Consider the following 13,713-nt stretch of genomic DNA (forward strand, 5'->3'; position numbering starts at 1 on the left):
ATGGGGAGAAGGGGCCTCCTCCTCATATCTGCTGCGGGGCTGCCTGGGGGCTCCTGGGAGCCTCATTCCCAGGCCTCTCCATTCTGGTGACAGCAGCTGCTTAGCCTGGTACGAGACTTTCCCAACACTTAAGAACCAGCATGGTCAGAACCCCTCAGAGACCAGAGGCAGGTAGTGCAGCGCCCCTGCTCCTCTAGGTTTCTAAATTGTAATAATCCTGACTTCTTCCTTTCATTCCCCCCACCAGATCAGTGGTAGATGCTTCCTGCAGGTGCTACCTGTATGATGCCTTGGAAATCTCTCTTTACCCTTTTAATTACCCAGTTAACAATTTTCTATGTGTTAATATTTATTTTCATTTTATTTTTTAAAAAGATTTTATTTATTTATTCATGAGAGACACACAGAGAGAGGTAGAGACACAGGCAGAGGGAGAAGCAGGCTCCCTGTAAGGGAGCCCATGTGAGACTCGAACCTGGGACCCTGCGACCATGACCTGAGCCAAAGGTAGATGCTCAACCGCTGAGCCACCCAGGTGCCCTGTATGTGTTAATCTTCATGTTAAATTCCCTGTTCAAATAATTGCTGTGACTTCTCTCCCCTGACCAGACCTGACTCAGTGGTACTGTCGTGAAGACACAGATGGCCAAAGGTTGATGTTGGCACTAATATCTGAAATTCGCAAAGGGACCTGAAATCCTCCATACTTCCTCACACCAAGTTACCTACTATAGCAGTAGTTGACCTTTGGTAAGCCTCCAAAGGAGAATAAGGACAGCTAAAAGCCATTGTTTGTTATTACAATAAGGGGTTGGACACACACACACTCATGTGGAAGCCCTAATTTTCGGCTGAGCAGAGCTAGACCTGGTGAGAGCCCATCTGATTCAAAGGAGTCTGACCATCCACCCTTTTTCTGGGCCCCTTTCAAAGCCTCAGGCAAGGAACATACATAGGCCTCTCTTGTCACCACCCAGTCCCAAAAATCATGGGACCAGAACCAGCAACAGTGATGAGTAGTGCCGGCAGATATCGAGAGAAGAAAATCCAAAGACCAGAAATCTCAAAAGACTGAATTCAAAGAGATGTGAAGTCAAAACCCAGTATTTTAATCTCTTTGGCCATCCTTCCAAAAGCTGGACTCTTAGCAGCACGCCCGGTAACATCCACAGCTTACATTATTTCATTAATGAAGTTAATACAGGTAGAGTAAGGGACAAGAGAGATAATATAATATAATGAGACAGAAGAATGGATGTTTGGAGATGAAGTTCCAGCACTTAGAGTAAATTAACATCTCTGGACCTCATTTGCCAAATCTGAGATGAAAATGTCCAGCTATATGAATGTCTGGGGCCTACCTCTGCGAGTCCCATTCATCTACACTGTATAGGGCAGGGCTTGTCTATGGCCTTTTTGTCCAGTAAAAGTCAGTCTAATGAAACATGGTAGTTTTAAATCAGGAAGTCTGATTCACCTTAGACTAAGTAAAAATTGTCAATACAAACATGTTCCAATCCTCCAAACTATGTGTTTGTGTGTAAGGCTACCATTTTCCAGGTTATCACAGCATCTCACAAACTGGGTTGTGTTCAAAATGTTTGGAAAACTGTAGGTTCTACAAAACTGTGGCAGACTCTCTTAGAAAAAGAGAGAGAGAGAGAGAGAGAGAGAACGGACTGGTGAGGGGCCAGGGGAGGAGAGAATCTGAAGCAGGCTCCACACTCAGTGCAGAGTCTGATGTGGGGGGTTGATCTCATGATCCTAGATCATGACCTAGGCTGAAATCAGAGTGAGAAACCAAACCAACTGAGCCACCCAGGCACCCCTGTGGTAGAGTTTCAGTTGCTTACCAAAAATCCACTCCCTACTTCTTCCCCAGGTTTAACATTATTTGATGTGATTTGGGACAGCAAATATGTCAAGGTCCACAGTGATGGGCTGGGACTAGCTCAAGCTAATCACAGCTTCCCTATTTGACAGCCATGAGCGGCCAAATCATTGTGTATTCCATGGAACCCTGTTATTTCCAGAAGTACCTCCAGGGCTTCCTTTTCAGGAGAGTATGCTTTGAAACTATTGACCTGGGGTAACTTAATGACAGACATTTAAATAGACAAATGCACTTCCTGACCAATCACACACCAGGACGTATTCGTCTTTTTGGCAGGTTTCACATAAAACGTTCACTCTGGTTTCTCTCAATAAACAAAAACCTATGCATTAATTTGTGTACTTGATCATACCCTGCCCCCATTTTTGGAAAGGATTTGAGAATAAAGGAAAAATCTGTTAGCCAAAGAGGAACACATTTATTTAACACCTTGTCTCATAAACCAAGACCCTTTGGGAGTTCATATTTTCTGAGTCTATGAAATATAACATTCATGTGAATCAATCTTTTAGACATAGCTGTGTTTTGTCAAGTCAAAAAAAAAAAAAGCTGAAATCCAATAATTCTCAATTCTGTAGACCAAAATCACCTGCAGTGCTTTTTTTTTTTTTTTTTTTTTTTAAGATTTTATTTATTTATTCACGAGAGACAGAGAGAGAGAGGTAGAGACACAGGCAGGGGGAGAAGCAGGCTCCCTGCCAGGAGCCTGATGTGGGACTCGATCCCAGGACCCCCCAGTCACGACCTGAGCAGAAGGCAGACGCTCAACCCCTGAGCCCCCCAGGTACCCCCTCATCTGATTTCTGCAGTACCTTTTACATTACCCCATCAGGCTGACTCCATTAACTGAACGTCTCCCACCCCCGACTGGCATGGCCTAAAGCTCCCACAGATCTGGAGAACCTTACTCTTCTCCGTATTCTGTGTCTACCAAATGTTAGCTGAAGTGAACCCAATCGGCCATCACCTTCTACGATGAAGACCCAAATCGTCCTTGTAGAACCCAGTTACCTCCTTTCCAAAAGCTGAATCTTTTTTCTTCACTGTCCTTTTACAAACTCCTACCCTAAAACAAGAGAAAAAAAAAAAAAAAAAGAGGAAGGAAGGGTTTCTGAGATCCGCTCTAGTCATTGCAACACTAAGGAACATTTATTAGAGCCTATGCACAGTGGGTACCTGGCTACCCCTGAGAGTCATTATTTAATTCTGTGGACCCTTTTGTAAAATATATGTTATTACTCCCGTTGTACAGCTAGATAACGAGGTTCGGAGGGCTCAAGCAGGTCGGAAGGTCAGAGGTGAAGAGAGCTCTCGAAGAAGGCCCCTGCACCAGGGCCCCACATCAACCACCACACGCACCTGCTACCTCTCGAGATGCTCCCTTGGCGCGGCCCAGGGACCCCGAGTTCTCCCGCGGAGGAGCCAAGGCAGGAGCGCCGCCACGGATCAGCCTGGAGGGTGGAGGCACTGCCCCAAGGACCAGCATCCCAAACTTGACTGAAACTGAAGCGCGCGGAGGCCGCGCTCCAGCCGCGACCCCTCGCACGAGGTCACCGCGATCCCGCCACAGGACGCCGGGAAGCCTCCGGACACAGAGGCGCCGGTCGCCGGAGCCCGCGGCCTCGTTTCCGGGAAGGCTCGGCCGCACTGTACTCCTCGCGTCTTCTCCAAGGAACCTCAGGCCTCCGACCTCCAGCTCTGCACCGTGCCTCCCGCCGGGAGCCCAACACTCGCCACCACTCTCCTTTCCTTCCGCGTCTCGCCCGCCGGAAGTGACGCACCGGAAACGGCCCCGCTCCCACGGGGGCGGGGAACGAAGATGGCGGCGCCCAGCAGCCGGTGAGGAGAGAGGACACGGGGATCCCTGGGAGCGGCCGGACTCGTGCGTTATGGCCGCGTCCCCGCACACTCTTTCCTCACGCCTCCTGACAGGTACGGCACCCGTCCTTGGGCACGGCTTTGAGAAAATTCTCATCTTGTTGCCACGTGCAACGCCGTGGTTCCGGCTGGCCGCAACCTTGGGAGCCCTTGGCGAGGTCGGCTGGGCACCGGGGGCGAGGAAGTGACCTCTGGAGCAGCCTGAAGTGTGAAGCGGCCGTGGAGCTGGGGTCTAGTCCCGCACTGTGGCCCGGGGGTCCGCACAGCCTCCACCTCCCACCCCCTCCGGCGGGGGCGGTTGCGGTTGCTACTTTCGGTTTCCCGAGGGGAGGCTGGAGGAGAGGATGGAGCAGACCCTTGGGACCCGACGAGTCTCTGGGCTTCTCAGAGCCTCAGTTCCTACTTACAGGTGTAAGTTACTCGTAAGCTCCCCGTGTGGGGACCGGCGAGCGCTCTGCCCTCATTCAGGACCCTGGTCCCCACACAAAGGGTTGTGCAGACCGCGGCGATAACACTGTCGTGAGGACGATAAAAGGATGCAGATGGTGACAGCTAGAGGCGGCGGGCCTCGGTCCCCCGCAGACCTTTGGCTTTCCACCATCAGCGTGGGTCTCGATCCCATCCTCCCACCTGTAGGACCCTCCTTCCCCCTTGTAACAACGACGTGTTTAAGGTGATCGAGACGTGCGTGCGTGGCCCAGCCTGGGTCCCCGCTCTAGTGGCACCTGTTGAGACACGCCCACCCTGACCACCCCTGCCCCTCTGTTCTCGCATCACTCTTATTGCTTTGACCATGGTTAGCACAGCCTGAAATTGTTTATTTATAGACAGGCTTCTTAGTGTTTCTCCCACCTAGATTGTAAACCCTGTGAAGCTTACAGCCGGTTCCTCTCTGGCTCTTCTCTGCACCCCTCCCCCACCCCCTGACCGGTACCTGGTCTGTATCCTTGGCTCTCCATGATTGTTTGTCCATTCACGACGGAGATATTAAAGAAATGTTTTGAAAAGGAGGCTGGGAATTGTTTCGCCTTCAGTAATTTGGATGATGACAAACGGCTGTGTGGGGAAATGTGTTGCTCCTGGTCTGTATTGGAGTTGGGTAGGAGAAGCCAGGGACTCGTTTTTGGGTCAGATCCCGTTTTTTAGGCCTCACCTCTCACACTCTCTGCAGCACGGAGCAAGGTTGATCACAGCGACTCCCTTAAACTCCCTTCTTCCTTTTCTCTTATCGTATTATTATTTTATGGGTCTCTCTTGGCTGTGTAATCTCAGGGCACATCACTTGTGCTTTCCGGAATTGAGTTTTCTCATCTATAAAATGAGGCAGTTGAACCAGATGATCTCAAAGGTCCCTTCTGGTTCAAAGCGAAGGGGGGATGGGGGATGGGGGATGGGAGGGAGTATAAATGAAATGAGATTGGCCATGGTTTTAATAATTGTTGAAGCCGGGGAATAAGTAATGGGAGCTCTTTGTATTTTTATGTTATTGTCTATGACTGAAATTTTTCATAATGACTTTTTTTTTAGGATTTTATTTATTTAAGAGAAAGAGTAAGCAAGAGAGAGAGAGAGAGAGAGAAGGAGTAAGGGAAGGGGCAGAAGGGAGAATAAGAGGGAGAGGGAGACACAGACTCCCTCCCTGAGCGGGCAGCCCCACACTGGGCTCCATCCCAGTACTCTGGGATCATGACCTGACCTGAAGGCAAACACTTAACTGACTGAGCCACCCAGACGCCCCTGAAAAGTTTTTTTAAAAGGTCTATGATTCTTTTTTCTGTCATCCCCGACCCTGAGTATTCTCTGATCCTGGCCCTAAGCACTTATTCTCAGAGTGAGAATACATTATCCTTACCATCCTTTCTTGGTACTTGAATTGTTACTTCTATGTAAGGTTTTTCCATTGTGCGTTCCTCAAACTGGCTGCTCTTCTGCCTTTCAATCCTGTACTTACTTGCAGCTTCCCATGAGAACAATCTTACTTCACTGTTCAGCATTCCCAGTTCTAGTAAGTGGGCTGCATATGGTTCATATGGTTTGTTGCCAGAGCAGTCTTATCTTTTTTTTTTTTAAGATTTTATTTATTTATTCATGAGAAACACAGAGGCAAAGACATAGGCAGAGGGAGAAGCAGGCTCCCTATGGGGAGCCTGATGCATGACTTGATCCCAGGACCCCAGGATCATGCCCTGAGCCAAAGGCAGACACTCAACCCCTGAGCCACCCAGGCATCCCCGGATCAGTCTTGTCTTTTCTTTCTTTCTTTCTTTCTTTCTTTCTTTCTTTCTTTCTTTCTTTCTTTCTTTCTTTCTTTCTTTTTAGATTTTGTTTTTATTTATTCATGAGAGACAGAGAGAGAGAGAGAGGGAGGCAGAAACATAGGCAGAGGAAGAAGCAGGCTCCATGCAGGGAGCCTGACGTGGGACTCGATCCCGGGTCTCTGGGATGAAGGCGGCGCTAAACTGCTGAGCCACCTGGGCTGCCCTCCGGATCAGTCTTTTCAATGCTGGCATGAAACCATGCTTCCTGAAACGATGAACACAATTGCCAAAAAATCTGCTAAGAAGTGGTCTGTACAACCTGCTATGATCCACTGAAAAGATCATTACAAGATCCTGATATGGAAGCAGCATGGTGGGAAGGGTGGGCAGAAAGGTAAAGTGTGACTATATTAGGTATCTAGTTGGTTGTGTCTGCTTTTACTTCTAAAAATTCAAAGTATTTTATTGCCGTTAAGAGGAATTCAGGACCTACAGTTAGACGTCTGTGGACCACATTTAATTCTTTTTTTTAATTGTTTTTTTCTTTAAAGTTTTTACTTATTCGTTAGAGAGCACAAGTGGAGGGGAGAGGCAGAAGGACAAACAGACTCTCCACTGAGCAGGGAGCCCAATGTGGGGCTCAATATCAGGACCTGGAGATCATGACATGAGACCAAGGCAGATACGTAACCATCTGAGCCACCCAGGTGCCCGCGTTCACCACATTTTAAAGTTCTGCCATCTCTTCTTGGCCTTTTGGCTAAGGTCAAGTGTAAAAGTGTGACTCAGTATGATGTTGAATGGTGGATATAGTCATGTTTCCAGATTTTTAGTGTAACTGTTGTAAGCTCTGTGTATCTTCAAACCTAGGTTTGTTTACATAGTACTGAAATGTCTTTCATTTCTAGGCACTGATTCATAGAAATGTATCATGTTTTGACTAACTTAAGTGTTTTCATCATTTAAAAGTGCAGTTGCCAGCTGTTTTTTTTTTTTTCCTTACTGCTATTCTGTAAAATCTCACTTTGACCCACTTAACCTTTAGAGATGTTTTCCAAGGTGGTTCTTTGCCTCCCAGCAGCTTGTATTTCTCAGTGGACCAAATGAACTCAAAACTGGGTTTGAAAGTAAGGCCTGAACAATAAAACTTTGCTGTTTTATTGACATCATTTTTTAATATTAAAATCCTATCTTCCCAGAGAACAATGTCAAGTCAAAAAAAGGAGACTTACCATCAAACAAAACAAAAACAAACCCTTGAGTATCAGAGGAGTCATTTGAAAGGAAATTTCAGAAGATTGTTTTCAGCACTGCTATTCCCTGTGTACAAATATGCAGGCAGCACATATTCACTTGAAGAAAATAAGCTTTTCATAATGAACCGCAGTTGGAGGATGACTTCAGTGAGGCAGTGACTTATCCCCAGTCTAAGATAATTGCCATGTATTCTGAGAGGCATTGATACTTGCAAGTAAGTTATGTAGAAAATCCAGTCATCAAACATTATCTCATTGTGGTGTAGAAAGCACTCTGCCAGCTGTGATAGCAGAGGTGACCAAAGGAGAATCCCTGCCATCAAGGAACCCCAAAATGTGATGGTGTAAACAAACAATTTGCAGTAAGAAATGTCATAAAAAAAGAGTATAAAGTGACCAAGTAGTTGAAAAGAGACTTTGAAAATTTGACAGGCAGGGAGTGGAGGCAAGACACTGCAAGCAGGTAAATGTCAACAAAGATGAACAAATTGTGAAATGTACAGTGTGCTTAGTGGAGAATGATGAATTATACATACATATCTGGACGAGTAATGACTATCCTGGGCTTCCAAAAGAAAACCCACCTGTGGGATCCCTGGGTGGCGCAGCGGTTTGGCGCCTGCCTTTGGCCCAGGGTGCAATCCTGGAGACCCGGGATTGAATCCCACGTCGGGCTCCCAGTGCATGGAGCCTGCTTCTCCCTCTGCCTATGTCTCTGCCTCTCTCTCTCTCTCTCTCTCTCTGTGGACTATCATAAATAAATAAAAAATTAAAAAAAAAAAAAAAGGAAACCCACCCGTTACTACCCACCATCTGTGTGGAGATACCGAAAGAGCAATTGGAAGTAGGCACGATGACCCTGGAAATGAGTTGAAGCTTAGAAATGGCCCTATGTTTGCATTTGTTCAGGGACGGTATGCAGTGGGACATGATTGTCCTAAAGCATGAGGAGATGCCATAAGAAACTAAAAAGTGATGAGTGAAAGTGGTGGAGAAAGAGAACTATTTCGTGTCATGGAAGCTGTGGGACCACCGCTAACGTGGCCTTACACAGAAGTATTGGATTTGTTATTTGAGAGAAGGTTTGGTTTGATTAAAAGCCAGATTCAAACAAAGCGATTTTGCTTCTTCCTGCCTAGATTGATAGAGCCAGACTATTGAGGATATTTCCCCTCCCTTTTGGTTAGTTGTCTTACCCGACCTGGCCAAAGTATTCATCTGAAATGTATTTTCCAGTTTACTGTTACTTACTGAGAAAACCTGTGTTTCTCATTTTCTACTATTCTAAAAGTGACCGGACTTTTATATTTTCTCAAAAAGATCTGCAGTGTGGTCATTTCAGCTTTAATGTAATAAAAGCATAATTGTCTCAAAATGAAAAATTTCCTTATCCCTGCTGAAGAATTACACTTCGTGAATAGAGCTGATACTTTGCAGTGATTCACGGATCCGATCAGAGTTTTGACCCATTAGGTGTGCGTTGCTTACGGTGGTGGCCAGCTTTGCTTCTGGGTAGGTGTGCTTAGCATTTGGTGAGAAGCACAACTTATGTGAGCTTTGTCTTCCCCTTTTCTCTATTACAGGTTGGGTAGGAGGATGTGCCTGGTATCTAGAGAGAAGAGCTGTGCAGGAGGCCCCTCACACGTTCATGCATCTTTTCAGGAGCATCAACAAGCGGTGGATTACATTTCAGCACTTTACCTTCCTCAAGCGCATGGTAGGTTCAGAAGACCATCTTCACTCTGCTGCTAACTGCCTTTACTTTCTTTGTATGAGGGAATTTGAGAAATTCCTATTGTAAGAAGAGTTAGAAGTACTGCTTGAAAAAAGACTTTTATTTAGTGTCCTCTTGAGTTTATCCAAAAACTTTAATTCCTTGTTTTGATTATTCTTAACTGAAACCAGAGTAATCCCGGTGTTTGAGGTTAAAAGTATGATCTTGAACTTACTGATTAAGTTTGGAGAAAGATTGAAAACTTCTGGCATATTTCACCTAGGAGAAAATTAGGAAAAGCTGAACTGTTATCATACATCTCTAAATTCTTTAAAGTTCTGTGAATATATAAGTAATATAGAAATAATTTCCTTAACAGCGTGACCTTCCTGTTTTCCTACATTGGCAGTGCATCTAAGTCTTTTAACTGCACGCAGTTCTGAGTAGACTCAAGCAAATTGAGATTTTACAATCTGCTAGGCATTTTATAGTGGGCACTGCTTATATGTCCCGGTCCTCTAGCTTGGCTCTGTGATACTATGGGTAACATGGTAGCTTACTCTTAGTTACCAGTGAGGACAATTGTCATTTTCTCAAGTAGAAAAGTATAGAATGGAGTAATGATAGCTAAAAACTCATAATTACGATGCAAATGTGAATGATTAACAAATTCATAATCTCAAATCTGATTTGACACTTTTCTTTTTTAACTGAGAATGCCCACTTTAACTTAAAATTAACTTAAAATCTTAACAAAGTTCATTATTTTGATAAGGGCTATACATTTCCAGAAATGTTCAGATTTCTTAAGTTGGGGATCAAGGATAATAGGTATTTAGAAGAGAAAGGCACATAATGTCTTTTTTATGTACACAGAATTCTGGATTCATTCATGAGTTCGTAATTCTTTTCAGGACTAGTGTATGTAAGTTCAAGTCTCTGATATAATAGAAAAGTCACTTAACCTGGTTATCAGAGTAGGTGGCTGTGAGTACCAGGGCCGCTTAAAACCAACTGGATTGTTAACTCTTGTCAATTAAAGCTAACTGGTTGTTGACTGTTGCTATATTTCTGAGCCTTGGTTTTCTTTTGTGTAAGTTAAAGAAAGAGATACCAATAATGATCCACCTTCTTAAACAGATATATACTTTAAGAAGCTTAAATAAGATATATACTTTATAAATATAAAGATCTATATTATGTAAAACTACATAGTGCTTCACTTTGTTAGTAGTACTTACTACTTTTTGCTAGTAAGCAATAGAGGCTGTGAGACTGTAAAGCTCACAGGCTTTCTACATACACAGTGCTTTAACGTCACCGAGCCCTGAATTATACCCTACCTTCGAGCTCCTCTCTGCACCATTTGTCTAGAAACATGGAAAGTCAACAGGTTGACCTGGGCCCTTGCTGATCAAAACCTCCTTCACTGTATTTGGAATGTATTTGCTACCATGTTGGGAAACATGCTGGAGGGAATGAATAAGAAATGAATTTATTTTTCTTTCAAGGAACTTAAATTTCTAGGATTTTCTAAACCATAGAACTAATAACTATTATCAAAGCATTAGTTATATTCCCTATACCTCTCTATTTAACGAACACTCAGATACTAGTTAATTCAGCATGTATTGACCAAGGTATAGGAATAATCTTTCAAGAATTGGTAACAGGCTGATAGGAGGTGTTACTTAACAACAGTGTAAGAGCATTTTGGGTCTTGGGTTTATAATGACATATACTTTCCTTACTTAGTATGTCACACAACTGAACAGAAGCCTCAACCAGCAAGTGAAACGGAAGCCAGAACCTGTGGCATTGCCTTTCCTTGAGAAAACGTCTCTGGGTCAGGCCAAAGCAGAAATCTGTGAAATGAGACCTCTTCCACCTCCCAGCCTACCTTTATCCAGAAAGCCAAATGAGAAAGAATTGATAGAACTGGAATCGGCTTCCATTATTGAAGACTCACTAGATGCGGGGAAAGAGACAAAGGATGAAAAGCATTGGAAAGAGATGAAGTTGCATCTGGATGATTTGCCAGGAATTTTGGCACGGCTGTCCAAAATCAAACTCACAGGTACTTTGTTTTTCTGATACAGTTAGATTCTTACTTGAAACTTTCATTTAAACGAAATGCTACTTTTATTACTGCACCAAAAGGAATATCTGGAAACCACCGATCCTTTATTAGTATATTTTTCTCTCTTCGATTTAAGTAGGACTCAAAATCAAGTTTTCCAAATTCTGTTTATACAGAACTGTTAATAGTTTTGCACTAAACATATTGTACTAAAACCAGTCTTTTCTATTTGCAATTAAAGTAGAATGGCTGCCCTGCTTATTTTCTTGTCTTTTGTGTTCATACACCTACTATCCTTTAAAATGCAGTGGGTTAATGAGCTCTGTTTGAATTCTGAAAACAAAAAGGCCTGCATGCTTGTGCTTGGTACGCGGTGAACCCACAGTGGCCTCTGGGACTCTGAGCGCACTGCTGTGTAGGGCCTCTGGGATTGTCCCAGGCATGTGGGGATTTAGAGTACATCTCTGGAGAAAAGGTCTGGAACCAGATTTTATGGCCTCAGTCTAGCCAACTGTACCAAATTTTATTGTGTGCATTGGGTATCAGCCCGTATTATGTCATTTGGTGTCACAGCCACCTGTGATCAGGCAAAGCTTTATGGTCATCATCCCGTCCCCTAGCTAAACTTAGAAGTAGCTTATTCTGGGCTGTGTGTAGAAGGTATGTTCTGCAATATCCTGCAGCTTGAAGACCCCATCTCTCCTTTTCTTCTTAGATGAAATAAGGAGAAGAAATACAGTGGGGGAATAATAAAGTTAAACCAGATACTCTTTGAGGAAAGAAGTGGAAAGCAATGTTACTGAGTCAAAATGGAGAAAGGAACAGATGAGACAGAGAGGCTTGGGAGAGTAGAAGAGACCAGGGAAAGACTGGTGTGTGTTTTCCAAGACAGTTGAACCTGAAATCCAAGGTACAGGGAGGTCAACCAGGTAACGTCTTTCCTCAGTGACCAAAGTCATTTAAAGAAAATCTTTTGGGGGGCGGAATGGAAGACAGGCATAAGGAATTTGACAGAAGACTTGAAGAATCATAGTTAGACTTTCCTATGAGTGAGACTCCAGAACAGTGAGGCTGATTCCAGGGGGCATCCTTGAAAAAACAGGCCTCTGTTCTTTATGGTAGCTGAGCAAGGAGTTACCACATTTCAATGAAAAGTTATCTTTTGTCATTTATACAAGTGGTGTATCATGTTGCTGATGTGGTAAGAATGACTGGATATGATCATAAGGATGTCGCCCCAAACATGAGTCTCTCAGTCTGAAGGCAGAAGTGGCCTTTCTCAGCAGCCTTGCATTGTGTGCACCATCATTGAACAAGTGTCCACGTCAGCATCCCCTCTCTCTCGCTCTTCAGGTTGCTGCTTCTCTCTCCATCCCATTTCTGGCAGTAATACCAGCATTCTTTACTTTCCCCGGACAGGAAACCTTAGAGTCATTCTTCATTCTTCACTCTCCTGGCTCCCTTCATCTCTAGTCTAACACCCAGTTGTTAGCATTGATGTCCTTTGTAATGCCCTTAAGATTTCTTATCCCCATTTCTGAAGCTGCCATCCTAGCTGAGGTCCAAAACATAGGAGGCCTATGGTCACCGCAGTAGCTCTCAGCTGTTGTCTCTCTCTTTTCCTGCCAAGCCAACTTTCCTAAAACACTGCTTTCACATATTCCTTACCTACTCAAGGGTCTGCAGTCCTTCCATATTGCCTCCTGCCTTAGCTTTGCCTGACTTTAGAGGAAAATTGTGATCTGGAATGATTAAGCTCTTCCTCATAAACAGATCTTTACCCCTACCATACCCATTTTTCCTGCCTCCATAGGAGACCCGTCTGCCTCTTTTCTATCCAGTTAGAGCCTTTCAGAACTTCTCCTCTAAGTCTTGTCTTGCCTGCTCTTGGCCCGAGTCTCTCTTCTCAAAACTTGGAATATGGCACTGAGGTCAAGCAGCCTTGAATTCTCATCCTGGCTAGGACATTTACTAGTCAAGTGAGCCTCGGGGCGGTTTCTTAGCCTTGTTGAAACAACTTCCTCAAGTGTGGAATAGGAACAATAATAAACCTCGAAGAGTTAAAGCACATAATGCATTCAGAGTACCCAACAGCTTGCCTGAGGCAGGGAACACCTTGAAGGTGTTAGTTTCCTAATAATTACAGGTAAACCTTTGCTTGTCTATTTAATGTATATTCCCCTAAGATGTTAGAGGGCAAAAATCATGGCATCCACTCTTGAGGACTTGTAGCTGAGTCCAGTGCTTCTCACTTGGAAGGATTTGCTTTTTTTAATTTTTTTTTTAAGATTTTATTTATTTATTCATGAGAGACACACAGACAAAGGCAGAGACATAGGCAGAGGGAGAAGCAGGCTCCCTGCGGGAAGCCTGATGTGAGACTCAATCCCAAGACCCTGGGATCACGACCTGAGCCAAAGGCAGATGCTCAACCACTGAGTCACCCAGGTACCTGGAAGGATTTGCTTTTAAGAGGGGAATTGACAAATTGGAGTCATCCAGAGTAGGACAAATGTAAAGAAGAGGGGATATGGAAACCCTGTCACCTGGGGAATGAGAATCTCTGGGTTGGGGAAGAGAAGGGAAGAGGGAGAAAGAAAGCGAGGGAAGGAGAGTGGCCATGTTCAAGAATC

General features: G+C 44.4%; 1 protein-coding gene across 2 annotated transcripts in view; it reads left to right on the forward strand.

Moving 5' to 3' along the window:
• Window positions 1–3,675: 3,675 nt before the first annotated feature.
• Window positions 3,676–13,713, forward strand: part of LOC121499775 (protoheme IX farnesyltransferase, mitochondrial) — a 127,881-nt gene continuing 117,843 nt past the window's right edge. Inside the window, exons 1-3 of one of the 2 annotated variants that reach the window (XM_041770892.1) lie at window positions 3,676–3,826; window positions 8,870–9,003; window positions 10,756–11,077. In XM_041770892.1, the coding sequence (XP_041626826.1) occupies window positions 3,784–3,826; window positions 8,870–9,003; window positions 10,756–11,077 (499 nt within the window). In that variant the 5' untranslated portion in view covers window positions 3,676–3,783. The remainder of the gene's footprint in view (window positions 3,827–8,869; window positions 9,004–10,755; window positions 11,078–13,713) is intronic. The other variant, XM_041770891.1, reaches the window with a different exon arrangement.

Source organism: Vulpes lagopus, chromosome 10 (genome assembly GCF_018345385.1).
Source record: "Vulpes lagopus strain Blue_001 chromosome 10, ASM1834538v1, whole genome shotgun sequence".
NCBI lineage: Eukaryota > Metazoa > Chordata > Mammalia > Carnivora > Canidae > Vulpes > Vulpes lagopus.